This window comes from Mchenga conophoros, linkage group LG23 (genome assembly GCF_057382185.1).
Source record: "Mchenga conophoros isolate Kocher_MC1m ecotype Shallow Benthic linkage group LG23, M_conophoros_male_GT1.1, whole genome shotgun sequence".
Taxonomy (NCBI): Eukaryota; Metazoa; Chordata; class Actinopteri; order Cichliformes; family Cichlidae; genus Mchenga; species Mchenga conophoros.
Genome location: NC_140547.1, coordinates 10,655,134 through 10,676,021, shown reverse-complemented (window position 1 = coordinate 10,676,021; position 20,888 = coordinate 10,655,134). Strand labels below are relative to the sequence as shown.

At 45.1% G+C, this 20,888-nt stretch overlaps 1 protein-coding gene across 8 annotated transcripts in view; it reads left to right on the top strand.

Moving 5' to 3' along the window:
* Window positions 1-19,596, top strand: part of nfia (nuclear factor I/A) — a 155,922-nt gene extending 136,326 nt beyond the window's left edge. For all 8 annotated transcript variants that reach the window (XM_085263616.1, XM_085263615.1, XM_085263617.1 and 5 more), the window contains 3 exons: window positions 1,533-1,698; window positions 2,257-2,345; window positions 9,555-19,596. In XM_085263616.1, the coding sequence (XP_085119742.1) occupies window positions 1,533-1,698; window positions 2,257-2,345; window positions 9,555-9,569 (270 nt within the window). In that variant the 3' untranslated portion in view covers window positions 9,570-19,596. The remainder of the gene's footprint in view (window positions 1-1,532; window positions 1,699-2,256; window positions 2,346-9,554) is intronic.
* Window positions 19,597-20,888: the final 1,292 nt, after the last annotated feature.

Sequence of the window (20,888 nt, the reverse complement as noted above, 5' to 3'; positions counted from 1 at the left end):
TGTTCGTGAGTTCAAATCACAGTCTGCGTTCTCGCTCACCTGTCTGTAAACGTTGGCGCTAAAATTCCTGCAGTGATTTATCACAGATGTGCAGAGCGCTGAAGGAGAGTTAAAAAATAGAAGCGGTTCACAGCTGCAGTTTACTGCACTTTAAATCCAGACATTATTAGTAAAACTACTGTTAATATATTTAACAAACTGTGTTATTAAAGTGTTTATTTATGTATCCATCATCAGGATTCTAATAAATTCAATAATTGCAGTGAAAAAGCAGCTTTAAATGCTCAGGACTCATCAGTACTGAAGGTCAACGCTATGATTCTCTTCTAATTCTAGGATCTATGAACAAATTGAAAAGGTCTCGTGTAACAAGCTTGTAAATGAATACGCCTCCACCCTGCTCCCCCTGATGGATACACAAGCCATTACAACTGATTTTCCTAAATGCTGCTTAGAGGTCTTACTACCCGATGTTGTGTTGTTCCCGTCATAGGCGGGAATATCATTACGGTCCCTCAGGGAGTCAGTCAAACTGATCAGAGAGTCGAATCACAGTAAATAAAGAGTAAAGTCAGAGGAGAGCAGCCAATCAGATGGCTCCACGCCTGAGGAGTAGAGCTGAGTAGGTGTCCCGGTGTCTTACTGATTTGAATCCCTCCTCGGTCCTTGCTCTTTGTTATGGTCAGTTTTCTTTGAAGGCAAACATATTTGTCCCTTTCTTTTTTTTTCCCACTTCTTTGTATGTTTCTTCACATCCACTCTTATCGCCCTGCTGTCTGTCAGTCTTCGTATTAAGGTGTTGATTATTGTTCTGATAAATTCAATAATTGCAGTGAAAAAGTAGCTGGAAATGCTCAGGAGGACTCGTCGGTACTGAACAGACCAATCACAGTGGTTTGGGCTGCGTTAACGCAGCGTTTCCAGGAAGGTTTCAGAAGGGTTTGTGTTTGCGACGTACCTGCAGCATTGATTTAACACTGAAGCACCTGCACATCCTTCTTGGGCTAAAAGCAGGAGGAATTCTGTGTACAGGTGTTTTGGATCATCATTTTATGGATGAGAACAAAATTAAACCAACATGTCCTTCTGACTGATGGAAACAAAGACGCACGTCTTTACTGCACTGACAGGACAAATATTTCATGCTTTGTGAGAGATGGTTCTTCACTTCCAGGCAGGTCTGTCACAGCAGTTTTTGCTGCATGTTCAGCCCAGGGGCGTAATTTGCAGGGGGGTTACAGTGGTAACCCTTACCCTAAACCATAACCTAACTGTAACGCTGACACTAAAACCACATTTTGAATCTCAAAACTCCCTTCAAACACACACACACTCTCACACACACACACACACACACGCACACTGTCACACAGTCTCACTCTCACACACTCTCAGACACTCTGTCTCTCTCTCTCTTTCTCACACACACACACACACACACACACTGAGAGGACGAGCTGTGACCGACCTGTTGATGTTTCTTTACAGAATATCGTACACATATTCTAACTGTGTCCCCCCCACCTCTTCAGCCTAATGGTAGCTCCCAGGGAAAGGTCCACAACCCTTTCCTGCCGACGCCCATGCTGCCTCCCCCACCGCCTCCTCCGATGGCCCGTCCCGTCCCACTGCCTGTTGACGCCAAGCCGCCCTCCACCTCCTCCACTGAGGGAGGAGGAAACTCACCCACCTCACCCAGTGAGTGTGCGCGCACACACACACGGCAGATTTAAGTACCATCACGCATCACTTCTGCGTGTTTAAACTCGATTTTCCTGCTGGCTGTCACGCCCCCACACAAAAGGAACGACGCATCAGGGTTCAGTTATTAATCTGATATTTAGTTCTCGTGTAATCTGTGAGAAGTGATTTGTGATTGGATTATTTCTGACTGCAGGGTTCAGTGACGCTTCCTGTCTTTTGGCGAAAACAGATGCAGTCACTGCCAAAATATTTAATCCTCCTAATACTCATCAACGACACATGGAGACACTGAAATTTCTTTGTATTTATTACTGATGTTTTTGCTTGATGTGTTTGTCATCTGTCTGACCTACTTCTTCTAAATAACTCTGTCAAGTCTTTCAAAACTTTATTAACAACGGCGTAGAAAATATAAACTTTCAAATCAGGTTCCTCTGAATCTAACTTGATTTGGGTCTGAATTTAAGGAGATAAGGAGATTGAATTTACAGTGTATCAGAGCTCTGTCAGGTCATCACGTGTTAATAACGGGCCTGTGTGTTTGTTGTGCAGCCTACTCCACCCCCACCACGTCTCCAGCTCAGCGGTTCGTCAGCGTCGGACCTCGGGACCCCGGCTTTAACATCCCTCAGCAACCACAGGTAACCAACAAACACAGGTCTGTCAGCTGCAAACATGTTTACAAACATATAAACATGTTTATTTCTGCTGTAAAGTTTTAACATGGAAGTCTATGGGGACTAATTCACTGCTGGAGCCTCTGCTGGATGTCAGAGGAACTGCATCTTCTGGCCTCATTTTCAGCATGAGAGAGCGTGCTGCGCACACATGGTGTACCTGTGCTGGTCAGTGTGAAACTAGAGGAAGCAAAAAGAGGTCAGACACCCATCAGCCAATCGGAGAACAGGATTTTGGGATTTATAAACAAAGACATTAACAGGGAAAGAAGCAGCGCTTCACTTCAGGCCTGAATCATTTACTGCAGGGCGGGTGGTTAGTGAACACAGCATCCTCATTGGATACTGTGTGTGTGTGTGTGCAGGCGCACGCGCGTGTGTGTGTGTGTGTGTGTGTGTGTGTGTGTGTGTGTGTGTGTTTGGGGGGGGTCAGGGTCTGTTTGCCAGCTGATTTATGAAGAGAGTAACGATTGGGCAGCCTTGACTTAACTCATCCTGCACGCACACACAAACAGTGAGGTGGGAGTCCTCTGTTGACAATCCAGACATGCTTGATCGCTTTGGTGTGTGTGTGTGTGTGTGTGTGTGTGTGTGTGTGTGTGTGTGTGTGTGTGGTGGCCCGCAGTGAACAAGGGTGTCGATTTATCGACTCTGTCACACACCAGCGCGCGCACACACACACTCTCTCTCGTGAAGACATGAGCCAGGTGTTTGTCACCGCTGCCAGAAACAGACTTGTGTTATTTATTCTTTCTCCGTCTCTCGGGGACGATGTCGCGCTCCTCGAGTGATGAGCAGCTTCTCCTCCAAAGGTTTCCTTTCTGGGAATGAATTTAACCGTCAGTCATCAGAAAAATACAAAAATATCCAGGAGAATTTTTGTGTTTTGTTGGAAAATAAAGAAAATTTGGTCTTTTTTTAGTTTTATTTCTGCTTCAGATTCAGCAGGTTTGGAAAACGACTCACAGCTTTTTTAGGAAATGTGGACGTTGTTTGGAGAGTTTAAACACAGTAGAGAAGAAGACATGTTTTTAAAGCCAGCATGTATGTTTTTTAAATAAGAGATTTATTATTTTTGGGGGGGTTATGTGATGGTGTTTTGGAGGAAAGTGGTGATATTTTAGGGTGGAGGTGGACATGATGAGGAAGGATTTAACATCTTTAACATCACACTTGGGCTGGATTAGGTCCTCACACATGAATGTAAACACGTGTGAGTGTGTTTACATTTTTATATGTGTGTGGGTTGGGGGCAGGGGGGGGCAGCTGGCGTTGTCTTTGTGTGAGAGTGGGCGTCATGCCCACACAGGTCAGAGTGGTGGTTGCCCATGGTGACAAGGATGGAGGGAAGACGCCGAAACTAACACACACATACACACACACAACATCAGGGAGAACACGGACTTGCGGTGGGACACTGGGTCAGAAAGTCAGTGCTGAGCCATGCTGTCAGCATCACTGGGAGGCGAGACAAAACACAAAAGTACAGAAGAACCACAGCATGTTCTCTCCCAGGAGCTCCAGAACCAGCCCAGAAACCACAAACGCACTCTGAAGTGCTCGTTTTCTGCTTTTCTTTTATTTCCTGTCAGATATCTGCTGTTCCAGTCGTCAATGTTCACATCAAACACGATCAGAGTTTCTGATACTGAGCTCAGTGTACAGCAATCTCTGCGAGCCCAGAGCTCAGCCACATCTACATACTCAGGTTATCACAGCTTTTTCTACTGTAGCATCAGGATGATGTTGCATAGAGAAGCCCCACCCACCCACTTTGGCAGGTGCCAATCAGATGAAAGCTAACTTGAGAGGCTGAAGCCAGAAGAAGATGGGGAAGATATTTTGAGCTGTGAATCATGCAAAGCTACTCTGGAAAGATCCAAGAAAAATATTATGGAGCTGTAAATGAGCAAAGCAGGTCCTCTTTAACGTCTTTTATGAGCCCGCTCTGAAGGACAGCTTGTATCTTTAAGACGTCAGAGGCTTTCACAAAAACCTGATGCTGTGCAAATGACAGCGAGCTGCAAAACTCAAAGACCTACATGAAAATCCTGCTTTTATTTGTGCCATAAGGGACACAAGTACATTTCACAGTCTGTAATTTTAGCTACTTTGATCATGTCTGTAATTCAGACATCAGGACTCAATCACGTGGACTCAATTACCAGGAATCACACAACAGGACTCCAGGACTCAAACATCAGGGTTTGGACACCAAGACTCAGATATCAGGATTCGGACATAAGGACAGACATCAGTTCTCAAACACCAGGACTCAAACATCAGGACACTAGGACTTGGACCACAGGACTCCGATACCAGGACTCAGATACCAAGATTCTGACACCAGGACTTAGACATCTGGAGTCACACATCAGGCTTCTGAACTTGTCTTTTTTATTCAATGAATATTTGTCTATCATCCATCTCTCTCCATCTATCATTGCTACTGTTTCTGTCTTGTCCTGAGTCAGCACTTCTCCAAGACTCACACACTCACTTAGTGAGTCATGATGTGGGTGTGGTGTTTGCACTGCATACGTGTGTGTGTTCAATACGAGTGTGTGTGTTTTAGATTCACCTTGCAAATCGGACACGGAGACGGTGGATGACTACACACACAAAGGGGAAAGCACCCTCACTGCCTCCAATGAAACTCTACCACACAAACACACACACACTTGTATTGATCAGGTTATGGCTGGCTGTGGTATCACGGTGTGTGTGTAAATGTTTTAGTACCAGTTTTTCAGAAATGAGATTCTTTTGAACTTTTTAGACTCTCAAAGACACAAGTGACTTTTTGTTAAACTGTCATGATATCAGGGCTTTTTCTCCACATGGACATTCGTATGGTGAAAGGTCGCTGTTGGAAGAAAAGAAGAAAATAGTCTTCATCACCTTTTGCTTTTAAGATAAGATAACCTTTATTAGTCCTACACGTGGGAAATTTGTTTTGAAACTGCCCTTGAGTTCCTCGTGTACCTCACACAGTTTTTCAAAGCTAATACTTGTTTGCTCCACAGCTCTGGTTGATAACTGGTTTTATATACCTCTATATTGGGAAATCTAAGAGATCTGTTGCATTAGCTTTGGTTGAGGCACACCTTCCTCTGCAGCAAATGACGGGCAGATGACACAGAGTGACTGTCACTGAAATCTTCTCTCTCTGAGTGATCGATAAGCCATCATACTTAATCAATATGTTATCGATATCTCTGGTTTTTCACCGCTTTTAGACTGGTGCTGAACGGTGATTTAGACTGGTTTTACTTGTTACTTTGGATTGGTTTTAGACATTGTCTTGAACAGCTTTTAGAGCGTCTTACAGACTTCCCTGGATGTTCAGGATGGTTGTTGTGCTGCACAATGAATTACTTCCTTGAAGCTAAGAGCCACAGACAGAGTGGGATGTACCAAGGTGGACAACACATTGAGATTGCTGAGAATATGAAAAACATGGAAAAACAACATCAGATTGCTCCTTTAAAATCGCCTTCCGTCTTTCGCTGTGATGAGTTTCTACAGTCTGAATCACAGCTGTCAGCATCAACCCACTGTGTGGTAACATTACTCCACACACACACACACACACACACACAAACACACTCTGTCTGGCCTGTGAGAGTTTCATCTTCTGAGTCTTCTCAGGACAGAGGGAGGAGCTGCAGTGCAGCGAGCAAGCGAGAGGCCGAGAGACACCGATAGAAACAGGAAGAGAGAGAGCGAGGTAGAAAAGTCCCAGCGTCAGCAAGTTGTATTGATTAAAAACTAACCTTCCAGTCTTCTCCTCTATCACTACTGCAGACACACACACACACACACACACACACACAGCAATAGAATTACAACGAGTCAGGAGCAACTGAGGTCTGAGTGCAGAGAAACCCTGCAACACATGCACACAAAGAAAAAAAGGAATGCCTGATCCCGCGTGTTTCATTTAACTTTCACTTTAAATTCAAAATCCAGAAGCACATTTTCTAAAAAATGTACATTCTTTAAGTGTGTGTTTTGTTTTTATTCCTTTGTGTGTGTGTGTGTGTGTGTGTGTGTGTGTGTGTGTGTGTGTGTGTGTGTGTGTGTGTGTGTGTGTGTGCGTGCGTGTGCGTGTGAAGAAGTGCCGAGTGGGACGGGGAGGAGAAAGTGATCGAGAGAGGATGAACATAAAGAAAGAAACGGTGGGAGAGGATAAAAGAGGCGGGGTAGTGGGACGGGGATGTGGGGGGGTGATGCGGTTGCCTTGGCGATGGTAGTCACGTCCCGGGCCGTCTGGTTGTCCTTAGCAACCAGACATGATGTAACGCAGAGATGAACTTGAACTGGACGGGCCAGTGAGGAAGAGGAGGGAGAGATTCATGAACGATGCACCTTTGGCGATCGATACGAGCCTATCAGAGATGGATTACACACACACACACACACACACACAGAGTTTTGTGCTCCTGTGTCATAAACTCATACCCAGAGAGGAGAAGCAGCGTCCTGTGTTTGTAGTCCGAGAACCTGACAGTCTGACATCAGCCTGTTGTGGGTTCGACTAAATCAAGCCCCACTGGCATCCCCTAGAGGCAGCAGTGTTCATTACAACCACAGGATTATAGTGCTGGAAAGAGAATATCCTGAGGATAGCATCAAATAGCAAATAACAGAAATCCAGCCTGGAGGGACTGTTTGAGGTGTACTTAAAGGAGGCAAAGTCTTTTAATTCCCACAGTGTATCTGTATTATTGGACAGCAGCAGAGTAGCTCGGCATGATACAGGGTTCAAAATTATCTTCTTCTATCTCTTTACATTATGCTTTAGTGCACCACCTCAGTTTATGAACATGCAGTTTTAGCTCCTGCCCCTGGGAAAGACTTTCTTCTGATTTGCTGCTACTCGTAAATGGAAGGGTTGAACATGCTTATATGGTGATCTCTGTTGGAGACTATTTAATCATATCATATCTCTATGTCACACAGACCCAATAGAAGAAAAAAATGGATAAATTGGTCTCAGAAAGTTGACTCTGTTCATCTGGACAAAGCGTTTCCAAGTTTCTGAGATTTCCTTACCCGGGAGATTGAGCATCCATCAAGACGTGACTGGGTGTTTAGAGCACTCTGTAGCCTAAGCTTTTAGCTCACAGTGATCACTGTACATACACTGACCTCATAAACTTCTAAAACTAAATTTTTTACACCTTTGCACTAGGGCTGCCACGATTAGTCGACTAATCACGATTACGTCGGCTATCAAAATTGTCAACGACAAATTTAATATTCAACGCGTCGTTTGAAGCTTTGTAAGATCCTGAAAGACGCAGGAATAAGTGGTAGGATTTAAGAGTTTAATAACAGACTGAAACAGAAGATGGCAGCAATGCATCTACAGCTGCCGCTAAACCCCGAAGAAGAAGAAGCAGTCTCCGGTATCGTAGCTGTGTCCAAATTTAGGGGCTGCATCCTTCGGATCCGATTATGTTACAGCGATGCAACGAAGGCTGTCCAAATTCGAAGACTTCTCCAAATGCGGCCGACAAATGCGTCCTCCTTTTCCCCAGATTTGAAGGATGGGTTGGGTGTGTCCTTCGTGGCCCAACCTATCCCAGAATTCATAGCGCGGCCCAGCCAATTCTAGTTTCCAACAATGGCGGCAACTACTTAGTATTAATATTACTCGTATTACTCTTTCTGGGTCACAAAATAAACTTTTAAGATATTTTCAGGTGAGAATGTAGGTGTGTAAACTTCAAATATCTGCTCGGTTTATCAAGACGTCACATATTTGTAAAAGTGCTCCGATGTTTTTTGAGACGTCTGTTACCCACCAGCTCAATAGCTAGCCCGGGGGTTCAAGGCTCACTAGAGCCAGTGAGAAAACCGGACTCCCGGCACATTGTTTTCAAACCCCCCGCAGTCTTTCGCTACTCAGGTTAAACATGATATATAAGTCACTTAGATAACTTAAAAATAATAATAATTAAAATTAATTATAGTTTGACTTTTTTCAGTATTTTATTTGTTCCTGAGTAAATTGGTTTTGCTGAGATTAAAGTTCTAATTTTCGCACAGCTGAATAAACGTCAAACAGAAAACTGATTAAACAGAAGTGTGAGATGGTCGAGAATTTACTCCAGTGTCCTGTTATATTTTAGATAGCAAGGAGCAGACGGCTGAGTTTATTATACTCCACCGAGATAATCTGCAAATTTCATTAAAAGTTTAATAAACTATCATCTTGTCTTTATTTTTAGTTAGCACATAACTTAAACACTTCAAACTGTAAGCTAATGATAGCTATATAAGAGCAGACGCAACTGATGCAATAAGCTGTATGTTTTACGTCCAATGGATGCATGATCTGATTAGCCGACTAATCACAAAAATAATCGGCGACTAGTCGACTATCAAAATAATCGTTTGTGGCAGCCCTACTTTGCACCCATATAACTGAGAGGAAGTATGGAAAACTTCATATTTGCCCTTTGTTGGGGGCAGCCCACCAGACACCATCAGCATATATTTTTGTCACCTGTCCTACAAAAACAGGCAGTTAATGCTTTAATTTTAATCCATCTGGGTCCCAACTGTCTGGAGGTTGAATGTGGGTTTGTTTGGCCTACTGTCAGTGTCAGAGTGAAGATCATTCATGGACACACCTTTTCTGGTCTTGTGTTGTAACAGGATATATTGAATAACAGTCTCACTTATTTCAATCTAAAGAAATAATTCATGTTTCCTCAAAGACATACTTGAGTTATCCTGAATTCAGGAGAACACACATATTTAGTTTGGCGCTACAAGCTAATCCACCTTAAGATTTATACTGTAACATCATGAATCCTTAAGTAAGTTTTTCCATATTCAGTTTTTAACCACAGTTTGGAGAATTGTTTCTATAGCAACAGGAGTTGAATGTATCATCTGCATAGAAAAGTCCATAAACTTCAGTCACAGTGTCATTGGTTTGTGGCCAATAACAAACCACACAACAAGCCGTCCTGGAGGCTGCACGGTGGGAAGATTTCATACAGCCTTAGACTAATCTTTGAAACCTTAGTGATATATGTGTAACCCCGCTGATTGGTTCTGGGTAAATTTGGACGACAAGTACCTGCAGTCGGGATCGTCCGGTAAGTGGTTGCTAAAGCAGTCCAGATGTTAACATCTGTTTTTATCTCTCCACAGTGGTACCTGGGATAAGGACTCCAGAGGCCCCTCCGCCCACCTGTACGACAGATCGCTGCAGTCTCCTCTCCGACCTTTCACCTTTGATGCCAGCTGTGACAGAAAGCCCAGTCTAACCTATCCCTATTCCTTTCCTGTTCCGCCTCCACCAGCACCACACACAGGCTCAGCAGCATCAGCATGGCTACAGCGGATCAAACGCACCGTGACCCCCTGCAAACTGTATATCACAGACATCCGTGCAAACGTATGGTTCACACCTCAGTGTCCATATACAGTGCCAGACCCCCCCCCAATCCAACCAGGTTGATAAGTACGTGGGCGACCTGAGCCTTTGGGAAAGACTGAGTCACAGAGCTTCTGACGACACATATGCTCTCCCATCATCCTTTGCAGCGGGTGCATCCGTGGACTTACAGTCATACGAAACCCTCCCCACACTCATCACCTGCCCCCCCGTCTGGAGTCCGATGGTTTGGGGGTTCGTGAAGTTGGGATGTGGCACAGTTGGTACGAGGGGCCACCAACATCGCCACCACCTGAGCCTTCACGGACTTCCTGGGATGGACTTCACGCCCCTCGGTTGCTGGCAGGTCAGGGAGGGGGAAGTTGGAAGGCTCTTTGAAAGGACATGGACCTGGATGGATGTGGAGGTGTGACGGGCGCAAACAGACGCCCCCACCTGTTTCACAGAAATAACAAGAACTTCATGTGGAGGGGGGGGGGCTGTGACGGGCGACTGGGTGGAGGGTGGGTATAATCGTGGGGTTTTAGGGTTTAAGGTTTTCTTTATGTGAAGTGTTGCGACCAGATGCTGGTGGATCCGAGTTTGTTCCTCTTGGATGCTTTTTGGCTTCACGGCTCATTGATTTTTCTCTTTTCGCCACCATTTCAGCCTCCTCGTCCTCCACCATCCACCCATGGGGGTGAAGCTACAGCATGCTAAGAGTGGGCCGAAAACTCTGGTGTCCGAATCGAGGCAGGCAGATAGGAGAGAGAAGAGCAACTCAAACTTTACCAGTGAAATATTGATCATGAGGAAAGTGCAATTTTGTTGGCTAGCTGTTGGATAGTTAAATATCTTTGTAAGATAGCTCGTTGAAAACAGTTGATGAAAAGTATATATAAATATATATTTTTCTTCCTAGTCCGCTCACACCTCTGGGACTCTAAAATAGCGGGGTAAAAAAGACAACCACACAGCGCTGAAGTCGAAACCACAGCCGGGTGAGAAATAAGGCGAGCTGTATTCACTTTTATCGTTTCTTCTTTGTCGTTTGTTCATCGTGTGAAGCTGTTAGATGGTAGAATGAGAATCCCTTTAACAAATATCATTTTAAACAATCAGTCTTTTAAAGCAGCTGAAGTCTGCGCTTCATTTTGTTTGAGGAGGGAAAAATACGCCAAGCGGTTAACTTATTTTAATGAGCACATCGTTTTACTTTCGATCCGAATTTAATGAAATCTGGAGAAAAAGTACCATGTGAGTTTAAGCTGAAAATAATCGCGTGGTTTAATCTTTTAACGGGTGCCGCCCAGTAAGGGCCGGCCCTGTGATTGGCTGGGTCTCCTAGAGGTCGTGCCCAGCCAAAAGCACTTATTCCCGCAGTTGGCCAATAGGCTGTGAGTTTGTAATCAGGGGTTTTGGTTTAGCTATGAAGAGGTAGAGCAGAGGGTAACTCTCTGGAAGCTTTCGTCCACAAACAGACGGCCGACAGCGCTTCACGTGCAACTCAGCATTTTATCGATCTTGAGTTTTGTTTTTCCTTTCCTATACTATATATATAAATATATACACACACACACACACACACACACTTACGACCATCCAGCGTTGAACAAAAGTGAATTTAAGTGAAAAAGTTATTTAAAAAAAAAAAAAGAACAAAAAAATGCATGTTCTAGTGTTAGTGACAGATTTTTCCATAGATGATGTAGTTAGTGAGAAAAGACACTATATTGTAAACCCAACATCCGGCACTTGCCAGCAGCCGTCTATTAGTTTCCTCTTGCTGTCCTTCACAAACAACCAGCTCTCTTCGCTTCTCGTCATCTCTCCATCCTTTTTATTTCTCCTTCCTTCCTTTTCCTGCCACAACAGATCAGTTCTGCTTCGGTTTCGAGACGTTCATTCTTCCGTTTGATCTCAGATTGCACGGAAACACGTGTTCCTCATCGATGTGCCTTGAGCTTCAATTCAGTCCTGAGAGGTTTCATGAGATCTGGCGTGGAGAGTCGTGATTGGTTGTTTCTTTCCTTTAGTTTTCCTACTTTTCCTCCATACCCGAGATGTCGTAGAAGGCATTGAAGCTGAGGAGGAACCCTTTGTATTACGAGCTCTCGGGCCTGCGTGGCGTTCTGCCCCGCCCTCCAACACCTGCAGACCCGAGCAGATGAAATCTACACCAGCTACTATCAGCTCCATGTGCTAACAGCTAAAAGCACGCTGAAGTTTGGTGGAATGAGCACCCAGTGCGAGGTCATGTGACGTGATGATGTCTGGTTTGAACAAAAGGAAGTGAGCAGCACGGTTTGAGCCAACAGTTCTGCAGCTAAAAGTAGGTTTCAGGAAGTGCAGAGGTCAAAGTTCAGGGTCTCTGCTTTAGCAGTTTGGTCTTAGTTTTACAGCTGAAAGTGTTCAGCCAACAGTTTCATGATGGCAGACTTTTCAGTAAGTGAGCCGACCACATCACCTAATGAGCAAAACGTCATCCAGGTCTTGGTGGTCTTACGCACTTCACCTGAAGGCAGCTGGACTTCTTCTTAAGGTTCCTCACCTCACTGAGAGGCTTCCTCCATCCTAAAAGTTAATGTGGAGTCCTGGTATTTCTCTCAGGACCTCCTCCAAGGTGACAACCTGAGACTCCCTGTTTCTAGAATGGAGGAAGTGTATCCTTTAGAAGTAGGATGAGGAGTTCACTCCTCCTGCTCCTCCACATCAAAAGGAGGCAGCCGGGGTGTCAGGCACGGCTCACCTCAGAGATTACATATCTCGGCTGTCCTGGGAACCAGCACCGCCGCTGTCCTTGGAGGTGGCAGAGGCAAGGGAAGTCTGGGCCCGGCCCCAGATAACCTGCAGAAAAAGTCGAGCAGCTTTAATGATAAATGTTAACAGAGCAGCATATTTGTTCGCCATGAGCAAAACAAAATGTGAACGAATTAACACACCGACAGGTTTTAAATATCACTCTGGGTCACCACACCTGAATCAAATGATAAGTTCATTACCAGGCCTCTGGTGGTAATTTAGCCATTTAAATCAGCTGTGTTGGATCAAGGAGACATCTAAAACCTGCAGGAAACCGGCCCTATTTTAAAGCCTGGTTAGGACACTTTTGGTCCGATGCATTCCAGACCAGCTTGTTACAGGTGTTTAGATGGTCACATGATTCTCTGAGAGTCTGCTACGCCTGGTGTGAGTAGGCTGTCACTGCAGGTGTGCTCATTGCACTGACCTTCACGCTCGTGTTGAAGGGGCAGACTGCTCTCCTGCGATGACTTGCGTCTGTTGCTGCGATCTCTGAACAGCAAAAAAACGTTTCTTTCACGTCTTCCTGTTTCCATTTTCAGTCCGTCAGTTCGTCTACTTTTGTTCCCACATTTGAATAACAAGGACATAAAATATGCAATACCTGCTTGCACTCAGACTTACGTAGTCTTCTGTTTCGTCTGTTTTGTGTTTGTTTTTTTCTTTCAACCAAAGTTAGCGTGCATGTGACTTCTGTCATGCTCCATGGTCAGTCCCTGAAAATGGTGAAGCCCCGCGGCGCCGCTCAGGGTGATTTACTCCGTTTCTTCCTTCCTTCCTTCCTTCCTTCCTTCCTTCCTTCCAGACAACCACAGTCTGACATCCGGGTCTCTCTTTCCCAAATCCTTTTTATTTGATTCCTTTAGTTGCCTCCGACAAGTCCAACTTCTCGTCCATCGTTCGGAAACGTTTCCGATGCCACTGCCCGCCTGCTGTGACGGCGCCCGCGGCTGTGACGGTCGAGTGGTTTCTCTTGCGGGTGCCGTGTTTCTTCCTCGTGTTTGTTCTGTCTCTGTTCTTGCCTACCCTTTAGCCATGAGTTGGGCATTAATTATCTGCACTAAATATGAAATAAATAGTGAAAAGTATGAAATTTAAAAAATAAAAAAAATAAAAACAGCTTCCAGGGCTTAAAGCGAGTGAAGGGAATAAAATATTGCACGGACATTTTTTTGAAAGTGTCAGAAAAACTAAAAAAGCAGCCTAGCATCTAATCAGCGACGTACGGCTGCATGTAAGATAACAACCCAATTGCACCGTTTTTAAAGACAGAAGATGATATAAAGCAATAGTTTGGGCAGCGTGTTTTGTTCTCGTGTTGTGTCATTTAGTTCAGCGGCGAAGAGACGGGCGGTGGGCAGAGCAGCAGCTGACTGCAAGACTTGTTTGTATGTTGTATAGTTTTATTAATTACACTGATTTTAAAGCTGCCCTATTTTCTAATGCAGGACTTTTGTAACATTGATTAAATGAGGAAAAAGTAGTGTTGTGAATTTTCTGATCGTTTGTATCGAGGCCACATTACTAGAACTGGTTGGTTTGTTTTCTGGGAACTGGACTTGAGTTGAAAACTTTCCTGTTTCCTGATTTGATTTCTTAGTTTTTCCTTTATTTGTTTTCCTTTTTTTGTGTATTTAAGGACATTTCCTCTGTTGATGGTTTAGCATATTCCTGCACTTACACGTTTGGGCGCTGTGGTGATCAGACCTTTGTAAATGGATGTTACAGTATGCTGTATGTTTTTGAAGGTTCTTTGTTGCATCAGTGTCGATGAAGCTAAATCCAGTAATTCTGAGGAAAATTGGTAAGAAAAGCGAGTTTTTTATGCATTTTTAACATTTTCGTTTTAGGCAGGAGACAATGACATAGCCAGCCAAAGGATGCCCCTACTATAAATGCATCTCGGCATCTTTTTTTGTGTTCACCATTCCATGCGGGAAAATAAACAGCTTGATTATGCAACATGATTCTTTTTCTTTTCCATCTGTTTCTTTCTTCACTGGCCCACAAGATCACCACCACCTCCTCACCCAGCCCTCCTCGAGCCTGGAGGTCCGCTTTGATCTCCGTCCATCCACACATCTGCTGCTGCTCCTCACATACAGTCAGCAGGTATCAGCCGGCGAGCGGCGAAGGCCGGCTTCCAGCGTGCTCTGAGGTCCCGCTCGCGATGTTTAGAGTAAACATTGAGAGGCGAGAACGCCAGCGAAGCTGCAGCTGGCGCTGTGGCCTCTGATTGCTTACAAGGGTCAAAGCGTCACGATGGCCACGGTGGCAGCAACGGTATTGTCATTGCCAGCCCCTTGCTGGCAGCGCCGCCATCTGTGACAGGAAGCAGGAAAAAAATCGCACGTTAACGTCAGTCAGTCAATGTGTCGTTATCCTGCTGCTAACACCACACGTCTAAAGTTCAGTCGGGTGATTGAAGGAACGTGATCGGCAGAAACGGTTAAAGTTTAGAAGTTTAGGATTTTTACACGAGTCCACCTGTATCAAATTTTTTCTCACTCTAATGTAAACCAACTGACTCGACCAATCAGGTAGTTCCGTCACCTTTACAGTTTTGTCTTCGGAGAGGACGCCGACAGCTGCCCCGAGTGGTTTTACCGCTCGTTTGTGACTCAGATTCTAACTGCAGCAGGTTCCTGTCGTTTCATCTACGAGTCTGAGCTGCGCAACGTCACAGAAAACGCATAGCGAGCCAAAACCCGCATGGTGCTGCTGCGGTGACTGCACGTCCGGCCCGCAGCTCGTGTGCTCAGCGTCGGTGTGTTTTGAGTTCAGGACAGACTCAATCAGCGGAGCAGCAGTGGTCACGCTGGAACTCGTTGGAGAGACCCGGCTCTCTCACCCACCACACCTCCTTTACATTAAAAGACACATAAACCCCACCCCCACGCTGTGTCCAACCGGCTGAACCACCAGCAGGGGCGTTTGTTCGAAACACCTCACCCGCCTGCAGCCTCCTCCACTCCACTCACCCCCACACAATCATCCAAAGCTACCAGACAGAGAGCTGGAGTCACAGACTGAAAAACTCCAGAGGAGAGCCGCCGCCCGTGTCTCCTCCTCCTCGCTGCTAACCGTAGATCCTCGGGTTGGAGGAACCGTGCCGCTCCATCAGGAAACAGGGTTGAATGAAGGCCGCGCTTTTTACGCTAATGCCTTTGTTGTCTTCACGTTTGTCCAAATTCTCCTGGGCAGCGATTAACCCCTCCCACCTCACACACCCACCCCCGCCACCCGAGAAACACATCAGACCGGGCGCCGTGCGAGTCTGCGGGTCGGAAACAATCCGAAGGGGAGTCGGTAGAGCCAGGTGTTTTTTGTCCACCCAAGGGTGAAGGCAGAGCACTCTGGTGGGATCCGCCCCCACGCTTCGCTCTAAACCGAGTCCAAACGTTTCCCACGGAGCAGGAGGAAGACATCTTTCAGCACGTCGCTGTGCCGGAGCGCCAGCCAGGAAATCAGTACAAATGGCTTCAGTTTAGAGAAATGAAGGAAAGTCGTTGGACGCGAGGCAGGTAGCACTGGAGCTGCTCTCCGGCGCTCGGCTGTAATGAATCACGGTGTCACTGTTCCTTTGCAAAGATATTTATTTATCCTGCAAACATTACAAGGTGCTAAGTGTTAAATGGAGCCAGTGAAGCTGAGCTAAGCTGCAGAATGGGACAATTTGAACTCGCCATCATGCTTCCTGACAGCGTATCACAGCATAGCAGTCTAATCTGCATGAGAACTATGCACTGACTAAAAACAGACACCCACACGTGCACGTGGCACGGTGTGGCACGGCAGCCCATGTGCGTGCGCCCGCCTGCTCGCCCACGTGGACTGGTTTGATCTAAAATCTTCAGCCTCTGCCTTCTTCTTCTTCTTCTTCTACGGTCGGTCCTTCCATTTCCAGATCCCAGCGAGTTAAACATGTGAAAAGAAAAGAGAAACCAACCAGCATATTACACGATATATCAAAAAAGATCAAATGTAGTGCCTGTGAACTCCTGTATTATAATGCTCTTCTGAATACTGATCCAATAATTGTTTGTAACTGTTGACATTTCTGAACACCAGTAGCCTTTGCTGTCTGTCAGGCCCCTCTGATTATAGCTGATGTACAATAACCATGAGATATAACTGCATGCTCTTCCATAATCGCCTAGTAAGCTGTGACGAAGACGACAAATGAGAAAAAAAAGACAACTTCTGTTTCTGACCTCTCCCTGTACGCCTCAAACTGACTCACCTCCTCTCCTTCATCCTCCTCATCCTCTCTCATCCACCTCTTTCTAATGGGCGTGCCACCATGATGACTGCCCCAGGCCGGCGCCGGCGGCCTCAGCCCCGCCGGGTTTCAATCCGACAATCTCCAGTGAACTTTTTACATCAGCAAATGCCCGGCTGGCCTGGCCTCCCCACCTCCTCCCCTCCCCCTGTGCATCCATTGACCAGCAGAAATCTGTATGTGGCTCTGGGTGAATCCCCCTCCTCCTCCTCAGGCAGTTTCCTGCAGGAGACCGAATCGATGGCCTCGGCCTTTTTCTGCAGCGCTCAGCATTCTCCAGGACCGAACCCCCTCCTTCCTCCTCCTGCCTCTGCTGCGTCTCCCTCAGTGGGGCTTCAAACGAGCTGCTGCTCCTCCAGGATGAGAAGGGTTTAGACGGAGGAGGTGGTAGCTGCACCTGGGAGACCCCCCTCCTCCTCTCCCACCTTCTCCTCCTCCTCTCCCAGGCCAGCTGGGGTCGATCGGCTCGTCTAGCTCACCTCCAGTGGCTCCTGCGTCTGTCGATGCCGCTCGGCTCTTTGAAACCGAACAGCTCCTTCGACTCGTGCGTCTCTTTCAGGCAGGAAACTTTCTTGATGACCACACGCTTTTGTTAGAGGACGCCGCCGCTCGATTCGCCTCCCGCCTGCTTCACTGCAGCCGGTTTTCTAAAACATGCTCTCCTGTTTTAAACTCTTTATTCACGTCTTTCTTTCTGAGAGCTCCTCAGTGCACAGCTCTGCACAGCTTAACCCTCAAACAGCCTCGACATACTGCTCTGTTTGTGTTCTTCACCGTTTCCTTTTCCTGTGACGGATGATCTAAAATGTTTTCATGTCATTAATGAAGGATAATAATAATGAGCCAACCCGACTGTCTGAGAACTGCAGACAGTACAGTCTAAAGATTAAAGTCACAATCAAAGCAGCATTTCCTGTAAAAATAAAAACAAAATAAATAATCTGCTCTAAATATCTTATCCATTTAAACATGTAGTAACAAATGAAATAACTGCAAACTTGGCTGTTGGCTGATGAGCCTCCAGAGTTCAGCTGCTGGTTGTGGTTTGAATTTCTGTCCCAAAGGGAACAGTGATATTATTCTGCACAGCAGAAGAGGAGAGACGATGAAGACAACTTCCAGAGCAGTCGCTGTGCTCTCAGTACTTCTGTCCTGAGGAATGTGATGCACAGAAAGACTCACAACAGCAAACAACATTAACGTCCTGTCAGGACCACGAACTTCGTCACGCGGTGATGCATGGTTCCCGGTGCAGGTCAATACGGTTGGTGGATGTAGACGGGGAAAAGAAAGTGGTCACTGCATGAAACTGCTCATGATCAGGTTACGGGTCATGACCTCAGCAGAGAGACAAGCTGCTGCTGCGGCTGATGATGATGAGTTTATTGAATATTTTTTTGGATTTTTTTTGGGCATAAAATATGAAGACAAAATTCACCAAAATCAAATAAATAAATATTTAATCTCACCGACTCAAACAGAACTACAAATCGACACAAACTTACACCAATGTGAGTTTTCATCAGAGTGCTCCAATGTCTCCTGATCAACGTGCACGAAGTGAAGATTTTTCAGTTTAACAAGCAAAACACCCCATGAGGCTTGAGAGGTGTCATGATCGTATGTAATACCAATGTAATAACCTGAGGCGGTTAAACTGATTGTATTATTTTTATGTATTAATTAAAAACATAAATATTTAAAAACTAAAAACATGTTTAAACAATAAAAACAAATTTGAAACTGAAACAAAAAGAAAGAAAGAAATATAAAGCAGTGAAAAATTCTAAACTGTAAGTCAGAAAGACGGGCATTATCAGGTGGGGTTGGTTGCAATGTGGCTTGTAGAGGCAGAATCAGCTTAAACAATAAAACCTGTTCCCAGTTAAATGTGTAGATGAGAATCAGCTGATGTGGACAGGCTCTGAAATCAGCTGATCTGCTGAGATTGAGATTAACTCCATGCTGGATAGAGTGGAATAAAATAGAATAGAATCCAGCGTTAGGAGTTTTTGCCCTGTATTTACATTTTTGTTCAAATAAAGCCAGGGATTCATTTTTTGATTATTTTTTTTAGTTCACTCATTTTGATGTTTGAGGCCGTCATCAAACGTATTGATCTGCTCAATCAGCTTTCAGAAGCTTCTGTCGTTGCCTTTTGTCCTGTCCGCTGGAGGTGAAGCTAACAGTCACTAACCCACGACAATCTCGAGGAAGGAGAGCTTTATCTTTACCCTGAGCGTTGCTGGGCAGGCGGGCCGCAACCCGGGGCAGTCTGAGTCACATAACCGTATCCCATCATCCCACTCTCACTGCCCAAATCACCATGGAAACCAGACACCATCTTCACCCACACCGCCACCCTGTGTTTAACCATTCAGCCATCGACTCCACCTTCATTCTCACCCAGAACTGACTGAAACCTTGTGCCTCTACAACTCTTTTATGGAACAGGGCGGCGTTTTCTGCTGCTGCCGCGCTGGTCCACCACCCGGTGTCCCCAAACCTTAGTTTGTGTAGTCTCCATTAGCTGTCCATCCTCTGTGTTCTGAAGTTTGCACTGACTTCTCCGTCTGTCCTTCGGTTTCTCTCGTTTCTGTTGAAATGGTGAACTTTAGGTCCATCCCTCCCAGCCCCATTAGTGACTCCATGTCCAACAAAGACTCAATTTACTGGAAGCAAAATGTGCATTTCCTATGCAACAACGACAAAAAATAAAGACGCTAAAGCTCTATCGACCTCCTCGGTTTCTTTTTCTCTCTGTACTGCTTTCTTTCCTTCCCAGGACAACAACTGCTGCACAATATTTATGTGCTAGCTGAACCAAACCTCCAGGTTTGACCTCTGACAGTGACCTCAGCCGCAGTATCTGAAACTTTATTTCTGTTTCACAAGTCAGTCATTTTAGTCTGCTTTTCACTTCTGGAAGTCTGTTTTGTTTGAATCTGCTCACACCATTAACTCTGTGAAGTCTGAGTCATTGACCGTGATGATCCCAACCCTGACCATATCACCATGATTCTTTCTGTTTTCTTGTCAGTCAGAGGACATGAAATAAAGAATTTAACTCCCATCAAGAATTTTCAGAATGTTTTTTATTTTGTTCTTGGGTTAGGATTCGGGTCTCACCAGTGATGATTTAGACCTCACCGAGTTAATGCAAACTCAAAGCTTCTTGTGTACAATCAATTAAAACTTATTGCATACATACTCGATATAACCACAGCTGAAAGAACGACAAACTGAAGTAGACGGTGGAAAGAATTCAGGTAGATTACATCAGAAGTGTCAAAAACCCGACCTGATATAAGAAAATTCTGGGTTACAACAATAGTGCAGAAAACACTTGAATATTGTTTTCTGCATTTTAAAACAGTCACACACACATCTCTACACTCATGAGTGAGTGCATAGAGTTCTTATCAAGTGTAATTCTCTTACTGCACTGGCAGATTTAGAAGATTTAGACTACAATCTATTATTTTTAACTTATTTTAAGATGGATAATTTTTGCAGTGCATGCACATGCACATCCTACACCTTTACTGATAAAATGCTGTGCTCACTTTTTCTTTCATGTTATAATAAATTGGGGGCTGATCCGGGATGGGTTTGTTATGTGTGTATACAGAGATGAGAGTGGAATTTTGGAGATGGAGGAATCCCAGGTTCTAGAGTAGTGATGTAGAATGGGGAAACAACTCACTTTCAAAGAACTAATAGATTGATGTTAAACTCTTCATAGTTTCCTATGGGGCTGTTTGTTTTATAAACAGGCTGTTGCTCCTCTTTGTGCATTTATCTGAACACACTGGAAAAAATAAGAACATATCACACAAGCTATCATGCATGCTCCTGAAACTTTGGCTAATATAAAGGTGAAACCATTGGATCCGTTCCTGCAGTGGCTCAAACAATTAACTACCCACCAGGGCCGTCACATCCCAACCATAAAGAGAGTGACCCTAAAAGGATCAAAACAACATTTGACATTAAGATTGCACTTAACCAATCCATTCTACAC